The 10,048-nt window shown below is 39.4% G+C and overlaps 1 protein-coding gene across 1 annotated transcript; it reads left to right on the top strand.

The window, feature by feature from the left end:
* The first annotated feature begins 25 nt into the window (after window positions 1–25).
* znf330 (zinc finger protein 330) lies at window positions 26–9,854 on the top strand. The gene is made up of 10 exons (XM_079651805.1): window positions 26–141; window positions 542–734; window positions 1,076–1,095; window positions 1,190–1,260; window positions 3,349–3,425; window positions 4,147–4,273; window positions 4,361–4,465; window positions 4,576–4,622; window positions 7,853–7,970; window positions 8,384–9,854. The coding sequence occupies exons 2-10, from the start codon at window positions 615–617 to the stop codon at window positions 8,641–8,643; spliced, it is 945 nt and encodes a 314-aa protein (XP_079507931.1). The 5' UTR covers window positions 26–141; window positions 542–614; the 3' UTR covers window positions 8,644–9,854.
* Window positions 9,855–10,048: the final 194 nt, after the last annotated feature.

A 10,048-nucleotide genomic window follows, 5' to 3' on the forward strand; every position in this document is an offset into this window, starting at 1 on the left:
TATACATATTCAATTTAGTGCTTTTTGCCCCTCTGGTTAGACACGGAACCAAAAGAAGGAACAAATATATCGGCGTTCTGTTTCCGATCGAACACATTTTCTGGACGGACCTAAGAGAAGTTGGGAGCGCCTATCATTTCGGTAAAAAAGGCAAAAACTCTGACTCTTATATTTTAAATGACACCTATATTTGACATTCAGGAACATTGATGTTACTGCTCGACAACCTACATATTACATGTAAACAGCTAATACTAAAGTTAATGTAAAATATGTACCATGTGATTCTACGTGTCCTGTCTGCAACAGCTAGCTAACAAATACGTTATAAACTAATAATTGGTGATCGTACATGTGTTAGCGTTCTAGCATTATCTGAACCTTACTAATATGATTCCGTGTGTGTTTATTGACAGTAGAAGCCAAATAAAGCACTTATAGGAACTTCCAAACCGTGACCTGGCTCTTAAGATTTTCATTGCCATGTCTACTGTAGCTACTGTGCATATGACAATACTGAACTCGTCTTCCGGGTTCCCAGGTTACCACCAGCCGCTATCCCCGTGGAAACCAACCGTTAAACCAGTCCGTAGCCTGATTGAAACGATCCAAAGATGCCCAAAAAGAAAACCGGTGCCCGGAAAAAGGCCGAGAGCCGAAAAGAGCGAGAGAAACAGTCCCGAGCCAACCGGGATGTGATCGACGTGGCCAAGCATCCCTGCAACTTCACCATGGTGTGTAATTTAAAACATAATTCCACCCATCAAAGTATCTGAAGTACTGTTTCTTATTTGATGAACTTTAAATAAAAAAATGTTAATATTTTATTATACTGTACTCAGTTTCTCACATATGTATAGTATGTGTAAATATTCTCTTATTTTTCATTTCTTCAAGTAAATTTAAAAATAGCTTCTATAATAATACTTATTTTTGCCAATTTCTTTAAAACAAAGTAGTATTTATCCTGTGTCTGTGTAATTACACCAAAGCACATTTCTCGTATGTGTAAACCTGCTTGGTAATAAAACTGATTCTGGTTATTTTGTAACTCTTCAACCTTCTGTTTTTGCAGGAATGCGACAAATGTCAAAGGTAGGTGACTGAATCGTATTATATTCTGTCATTCAGGTATATTGGGTGAGCTTGTTAACAAACATGTGTTTCTCCTTGTTATGTCACCTGGTAGAAAACAGAAGAACAGAGCTTTCTGCTACTTCTGTAATTCAGTGCAGAAGCTTCCTATCTGCGCTCAGTGTGGTGAGTAAACTGCACAGACGTGTGGTATGTTTACATGTATGTTATAATGTTTATTTAATCTTACTATCATTTTACTTGCTGTGTCGTCTCTCAAATCTAACAATCATCTATAAGCTGTGTGTAGCTTTCAGCCCCAAGTTCATTTACCTCTACTTAGAGACGTCTATCTTTAGAAATAGATAAATCAACAATCATTATTCAAACTAGGGGTGCACCGAATGGGGAATTCTTGGCCGAAACCGATACCGAAAATAGGAAACAGTTGGCCGAAAACCGAATGCCGAAAGGCCGAAAATCATTAATAGAAATATATATATATATATAATGTATACATTTTTTACCAATGTTGTTCAGCTACCTGATTATAGAAAAATACATGATTATGGCAAAACTTAGCTTAAATAATAATCACTATTATGGGTCCATAAAACATTTATTCAGCACTTTTGAATGCATACAGTACATTAATTCCAAGTCAAGTGCATTTTCTTTTCTCTGTAGGATAACTACAACAAAGTGCATTCAGAACAAAGCCAAGGTGCTTTAAAATAAACATCTAGGCCAGTAGGCCTACAACAAAATAGTGTAAATAAAGACTGTAACAGCCAGGCCTTCAACAACAACAAATGCACCTATAAGTGCATGCATACAAAGTTGCAAACTGGATAAATCCACATGAATGTAACTATTTAAAAATGAAATTACAGTTGAATTTCAAGAATCTGTAAATAAGGCTGTCTGTCCTCATAAGCAAAGTAGTAAACATTGTATAAAGATACATAAAGTGAAAACTGGATACAAAATCCACAATCAATTACAAATTAAATTACAATTTCAGGGAATCTGCAAATAAGGTGGCCTGTCCTCATGAGCAATGTAAACAACATTGTATCATTTAGATACCGAAAGTACAATATATTGAACACTGTGCTGCTGTCATTTCCCCCTAATGATAACCTGAGATGGTGAATTATAACTCACAATGAAAATTGTTCAGGAAAGTGGGTATAGAGTAGACATGTAGAACTAGATAAGCTTATGATAAGCCAGCCTTGTCTACTTATTAAGGAAAAGTGGGAGGTTCTTTTTAATGAACAGTAGCTTCTCTGCTTTATCAGCCATAAGTCTGTTCCTCTTCTCATCAAGCACATGAGAGGCAGCGCTGAACAGTCTCTCGCTGTCAGTGCTTGTGATTTGATCTTACTCCGCATATTTGTCCGGGTGTTTTGATTTCAAGTGGTGGAGTAATCCCGAAGTGGTGAAAGTCTTTGCAGTTAAACCCCCTCGAGAAATGTCAGCTGAACACGTTTTACAAATCGCAATCCGGGCCTCTTTCTCTGATATTTTTAAATATCTCCAAGCGGCAGACATGTTGGCTGTGAGCCAGCCGCGAGCATGGTCGCGCGCCGTGCTTGTCGCCGCGTTTTGATTACGTCATCACAACAACACGTTAGCCGAAAGCCGAAAGGGCCTTTTTAACAATTTTCGGCCGATAATTTTCGGCGGCCGAATATTCGGTGCATCCCTAATTCAAACATTAGTAAATGAGTCATGGGTTGGGTACTTCTTTCAGACATTCATTTGATGCTTGACTGACTATTTACAGTACTAGGTCACAATGAAGGAATAGTAATATAGGATAGCCATGTAAAATAAAGGTTGCAATGCGGCACCACAGAGGTCCTTATAAGAGTTTATTCCCTAAAGAAATGTCATGTCTGAAGAAAAAAAATGCTGATCCTGCAATTCTAATGCATCCTACTAGCCTTACATGAAACCCTCCCTAAAAGGCACACTAAATATCTATGTCTTTCAATTCCCACACTTCTACATCCTCATGTATCAAATTAGTGGCGTACACTTTTAAAAACCACAGTGAGTGTACATACTAAAGATATTGTACTTTGGCGCCCCCAAGTGTTGGGATTTAAAAATACACTTTTGTAAACAGCAGTGCATTTCAATTATGTACTGCAAAAACGTTCACCATCATAAGGCACTAAACACACCAACATTGTCCAACAGGGGTGTTAAAAAAAAAACCTCATGAATAAACTATGTAATGCTTAATGCTGTTTTCTTTTTCAGGCAAAACCAAGTGCATGAAATCTTCAGATTGTGTCGTCAAACATCCTGGGCTCCACACCACTGGAATGGCCATGGTGGTAAGTTATTAACAGTTCTGAAAAAATATAATCATGTGGTAAATATGCCTTTCCTGCTTTGACCAATCTGCGCTTATCCTTATCCTTATGTGCTGTTGCAGCGATGTAAGAGTAGATACAGTACTAGTTGTTGGTAGTATTTTAAAACAACTGTTTAAAAATAAATCAGTTTGGTTATTTTTATTCAGAGAAGTGTTTGCAGGATTGATTTTATTAAAAAAAAAGTTTTGTTGTGATGTCTGTGTTTATGCAGCAATGTCTTCAATCAGAATCCATTTTTATTACAGGATTATCATACAGACATGTTAGATTAGTTGTTGAGAGGCATAGGATAGGCTGCAGAGCCACTATTTCAAGTGTACTACGTCATCGAGTGGCACCGAAGGACTGTTTAAATGCATGTTAAATGCCCAGCATTCTGCGCCACTTTATGACGTAGTATACTTGAAATAGTGGCTCTGCAACATGTGTACTCGACATTGAGAAACAGCCTGTAAGTGTATTGTCACCACTAGAGAGCAGGTGTCCAGTACAACTTCACCTCCTTGTCCCAGTCATGCACTTTCTGTGTTGCTTGAACCCAGAAGTATTGGCCATTGCCCCCCCAGAGGCTAACTTACTGTCACACCAATAGAATATTAGTTGTGAGATTTATAGTGGCTTAAAAAAATTGCAAAGTTTTCCTTTTTTTTCTCACTGTACTTTTGTTCTTTACCACAAGGGGGCAGTGTGTGACTTCTGTGAAGCTTGGGTGTGCCACGGCAGGAAATGTCTGAGCACTCACTCCTGTGTGTGTCCTCTGACGGATGCAGACTGCATCGAGTGTGATCGTGCTGTCTGGGACCATGGTAAACCCCCCCCCCCATTTGAAATTCACGTGGCCACATCACTGTCAAACTCAGAATGAACTCGGGCTGTTTTTACTTTCTGAATAGGAGGGCGAATCTTCCGCTGTAGCTTCTGTAGCAACTTCTTGTGTGAGGATGATCAGTTTGAGCATCAGGCAAGCTGCCAAGTCCTCCAGGCAGAGACATACAAATGTGAGTCATTTGGTTTTGCTTTCCCAATGTCCTTCATTAGCGCTCTGTGGAAAATAATGTCTAGAGGGAAAGTTATTTTTTACACTTTGTTTTGCCTTTTCCCATTTCAGGTGTTTCCTGTAACAGACTGGGACAACACTCCTGTCTGCGTTGTAAGGTAAGTGGACATATATTATTATTTCAGAAAACACAATGGAGGGATGTCCTTGTTTTATTGTCGCTACTTGCAGCTACTGAGGTTGCAGTAAACATGTTTTATACACTGTAGAACTACTTCCAACTTATCAGCTCACATCATGAATAGTTTCCACAACAAATGACCCTCATCTTATAACTGATAAGACAGTTCAAATATATTGCTCCCTTTCCTTTGCTTTTATTTTAGTTGACCTAAAAAAAGGTAATATTCCCGACGGGCAAGCAACATTTAAGATTAAAACAAGAAACAAGTTAAACACAGCAGGAGAGCGCTCCAATCAGATAAAACGGAACTCCCCAATTGTGGCTGAAGCTGTGGCCAGGAGTTTATTTCTCATCTTTTGAAGCAGTACGCATAATATTTACACCAGACATGTGCTCCGAGGCCTGTACTACGAAGCCGGATTTTCGCTTAGCCGGCTAACTTCAGGGAAAACTCGGGGTTTCCGGTCCTACGACGCTGGTTCTCTTTTTAGCAGGCTAGATCTCCATGGTAACTTATGCTGAGCGGCTAACCTGCTCCGGAGCAGGTTAGGTTGCAGGCTAAGAGATCAACTCACTGAAAGCACTGCCTGCTGACCAATCAGAGCTCAGTGTGCGGAGTTTAAAGCGATCAAGTCATATTACAGGAGAAAGGAAATACAGAAAAACTGCCGTTGCAGGAAAGACGGCCGGCAAAAATAAACTGACTGTGTGAACGTGAAAATTAATATAATTCACCTCCCATCTTCAGAGCAATCTGACTATTGTAACATTTGCGCTAAGAAAGCTTACTTAAAGTGGACCTATCATGCTATATTTGAATAATATAGTGTAGGACCATACCTATAAGGCATATTTATACTTTTCATTTTTCAAAATACCAAACAGATCATCCATTCCTCATTTCGCTCAATTTAACACTGTCTTTCATGCTCGGATTCTGTGAGAACAGCACCATCTACAGGCCTGAAATATGTACTACAGCGTCTCCAGTGCTTTGGAACGGCAATGTCCGTGGCTGTCTCCTCCTGATTGGTGGAGTTGGCCCAATAGCCGTAGCGCCACTTCTGTGACGACATAAAAGTGTTCAAATCTGGATCAGTCTGTATCAGATCTGTTGCAGCCCCTTTTTTAGAGATTTGGGTATGGAGGAAAATAGAGAGGGTTGTGTTTTCTGACACTTGGTGAGTTCCCTGGAACACCGGGGAAACATATTCATGTATAAAAGATGTACAAAAGTGCATTTTGCATGATAGGTCACCTTTAAATATCTGCCACAACATAAGTAACCGGATTAAAGTAACATTACGTACAGTCCACGGCACTGTGAGTGCAGATGTCAATATACTCCATTATCATTCATATCACATCATGTCACATCATAATACCATATATTTCCTTATCTGAGTCAGCTTCTTGAGCCGTATCTGGCCGTGCAACACTCACAGTGTCACATACTGTATACAGAAGTATTATTTTAAGCAACACATTAAGTTGACGAAACACTCGAGTCAAATGTAATTAAAGTCAGATCCACTCGTGTCTTAGACGGGGCAGTGATATCATAAACCTGTTAATGTACGCATTGAAACCCTTTTTCTTTTACCAGCTGTGTTCACCTTGCAGGTGCAACTATGTTGCTTTTATCCTGGATAAAGTGTTTTTAAGTCATGGATGTTTAAAGTTTAACTTCTTCACATTTGTCTAATTATAGTTCACTTTTCATTCAGGAAGTATGACGCTGCGCTGTCAGTGCGCTTCTCCATGTTTGTGATTGGTCAAATGTTGCTAACCCCGCCCCTTTCATGTGAACGCGCACCTAACTAGATAGGACACGGCTGGCTTGAGCGATCCACTTGATAACCTGCGTCGTAGGACCGTTTAGCGAGATCGCATATGTTTTGGATTAGGCCAACCGGCTAACTCAAACATATCCAGGTTATGTTGCACCGGCTTCGTAGTACAGGTCTCAGATCTGTTTAAAACGGGTTGTTTGTGTAACTGTGATGTGAAGGTCACCAAGAAGACATTTATCACACAGCAGCTTTATCTACAACATGCACTCGTGGCCCAGCAGCTCATGATATCACTTGGCAAGGACTTCTTACTGATAGAGCACTTTACTTTCTTATATTCAGCATTTGATTCGAGGTGAATTGGACGTGGATCACATGAAATGTAAACAAGAAGAGGCCCTATGTAGAGAAGAATAACAACAACAACAAAGTTGACAAAGGCATCACACACACACACACACACACACACACACACACACACACACACACACACACACACACACACACACACACACACACACACACACACACACACACACACACACACACACACACACACACACACACACACACACACACACACACACACTCACTAAGAAGTTCTACACTGGTTGATAAAGTACGTTTTCATAGCTAGGAGACATAGTCAGGAGCTGTAAAGAAACAAAACAATGCAGCGTCCCTCCACTGCATGTCTTCAGCTAGCTTGGATAAATATGGCTCGATATGAGTCAGCCAAAACACTGTTGAATATGTCTTCGTCCTAGACATCCATTGCCATTTTCAATGTTGAATACATAGCTATTATACCATCTACACTAATGGAACAGCCACATAAATGGTGGCAATTTGTTCTTTTCAGGAGAGGTTAACATTTGAGCAAGTCAGTCTTAAAGCAATACTTGTGTACTCATATGGAGGTTTAAGGAGTTATTCTTGGTTATACTTATTTCTCCTTTTCATACTAGAAGAGTAGGATCCCTTCTTAACACCACTTAATTGTCAGTCTAGTTTGTGTCTTTGTCCTACTAATCCTAGCTTTAAAAGATTAGTAGCAAGTGTTAACTAAATAAAGTCTTTTAACAATAATTCAGCCTTTTATAAGAAAACGAGTTTGGTCACTTTTGTCTTCATCATAGACATAGAATGGATTTGTTTTATCTCAGTGAACAGCAGATAAACAGCTGGTATATATTTTCCGATGCAGGTGACTCTCTATACTTGAGGCCAGAGAAAAGGAGGACTTCAGTACTTTGCTTAAAATAGACGTGTCATCTAAATGAGCCTGAACACTCGTTGGATTTCAATCTCATATTCCAGCTCAGAATACCCCTCACACATCCAGATAATGTGTGTGCTGTGAACTTTTCCATGTGATGATTTAAACCTAATTTCAACTGTGTCCCCTCAGGCATGTTACTGTGACGACCACGCCAAGAGTAAGGTCTTCAAACAGGAGAAAGGCAAAAACCCCCCCTGCCCCAAGTGTGGTCACGAAACCCAAGAGACCAAAGACCTCAGCATGTCCAGTGAGTCTCGAGTGGATCTTCAAGTAGAGGAAGGGGGCCGCACCCATTGTGATTTCAGAAACTAAACTTGTGTTGTACAAAACAATCAAAGAGATTTGTTTTGTCCTCTAACGTAAATAAGAAACAGCTGTTTATTTAGTTTTTGCTCAGTGAAGAGACTATTTTCCTAATCCTTTAGTCTTACAGTAATCTGTTGGTTTAAAAAAAGTATTGACGTTTTAGGAAAACAGATGCTTAGTTTCGTGACTTGAATGCTACAGTAATACACATTAGGAACCAATCCTAAACGTGTGTACATACTGCATTAATCTGTAATGCATGCACATGGTTTCCTTCAATCTTACTGACTAGCTGGCTAATTACCCATCCAGTAAGTGAAACCAGAGCTAATGTCTCCTCTGTGATCTCCGCAGCTCGCACGTTGAAATACGGCCGGCAGGCTGGAGCTGATGAGGAGGATGATGATGAATACGGAGCGTCGGGTTACGACGCCTACTGGAAGAACCTGGCATCTGGAGGAGACCAGCAGAGGGTCTACGACGATGAGGACGACGATGATGACGACGACGATGATGATGACGACGAAGACGATGAGGAGGAAGATGATGATGAGGAAGATGAAGCTGTTGAGGAAAAGGCTGCAGTTGCTGTGGCTGGTCTTAAACTGGAATGAGCTGGCACAATCCCATAGATCCAAAAAAATCCTCTGCAGATGTTCACTTGTTACAGCGCAGGAAAGCATAGAGATAAACATAGATAGTTGGTATAGCTGAAGCTGGGCGTCCATAATACCAAAAATACGATTTGGCCCATTTAGTATGTGTCTAGGCTAAAATTGGATGAGGGGGTAATAGTCCAAGAAAGACAAACTCCACTCATTACACTCTGTAAAATTAAGATGGTCATTTGCACTGTAGATGTCTTCAAATGGGTGATATGGTAATGCTGGTCTAAAATCAAAAGTAGTTAAATCCCAACATGCAGTAAGGTTTGTGATGTCATCAGGTTGATCCAACGTGAAAACATCTGGTCTTTCAAAAGAAAACCTCATTGTTTTCCACATTTATTTTGCAAATTTATGATTTTATAATTTCAGATAATTCAAAGTTTCTCTATCGATAATAGACCATTTTGATCTGGGAATTTCTGAGTTTTTTTTCTGCCAATATGAACTCCTTCCCCCAACTGTATTTTTTTGCAAATGGCCCCAATACGCCGTCACACCCATCCTAGAGACAACTTGTGTTCTCTTATGATGTTAAATGCAATGTGTATATTTTGTCACAGGTCCCCTCCTCAAGACAAGATACAGACCCGCGCAATGTGAGGCTCCTGAAGTATTTTTTCAAATTATAAATACTCATAGCATAAGCTTTCTTTGAAAGATTTGATGTCATCCAAACATTTGGAACAGAGCTGGATATTTCAACTTTGTCTTGGAGGTATCATGTAATTTTTCAATTGGTCAGTTTGAATGGGCCGAAGGGTCTACATACTACAATACCCATAAGCCTCAGTTTAATGCCAAATAAAAGCAGTTGCCAACTTTATTAGAACTTGACCCATGATACAGTATGAGTTTAAATAAACAGCAGCTTGACCTTTCAAACAAAACACTTTCTTTCCGCTTGTTTGTTAGCTTCTTCTTCAGATGTATTCTGGGAAGTTGGTCATATTTTCTACTGTAAAATCAACTTTTATCTTTTTATTGTAATTCGGTATATTCCCTAACAAAGTAGCAGTTATGAAATCTTCACAAACCACACACACAATCTGTGATTGGTTTATCAAACAATGTTACAGTTGGAACTAACTTTATATCATGTTGTATTCACAATGTCTTTACTGTGTAATAAATGTTGATCTGCTGAGGAGTTAATGTTTCATATTGTGCTGATCTGATTGGGCTTCACTGCTTCAATATAACACAAAGGTTGTTCCAACAGCATAACCTATTTGCCCTGATCCCTGTAATGCATTTGTGAAGACATGTTAGTGTAAAATATGCCATTAAATAATGGATTAATTGATAATTAGAGTGATCATTTCCAAATGGCAGAGATTGGTTGTCATCTTTT

This window comes from Notothenia rossii, assembly GCF_949606895.1.
Source record: "Notothenia rossii genome assembly, chromosome: 1".
In the NCBI taxonomy this organism is placed as follows: Eukaryota; Metazoa; Chordata; class Actinopteri; order Perciformes; family Nototheniidae; genus Notothenia; species Notothenia rossii.

Excerpts from the sequence above, each read along its gene's own strand:
- znf330 (XM_079651805.1), top strand. The coding sequence starts at position 615 with ATGCCCAAAAAGAAAACCGGTGCCCGGAAAAAGGCCGAGAGCCGAAAA. Across the intron at positions 1,096-1,189 it reads GAATGCGACAAATGTCAAAG|AAAACAGAAGAACAGAGCTT; the intron begins GTAGGTGACTGA and ends GTCACCTGGTAG. Across the intron at positions 7,971-8,383 it reads CAAAGACCTCAGCATGTCCA|CTCGCACGTTGAAATACGGC; the intron begins GTGAGTCTCGAG and ends TGATCTCCGCAG.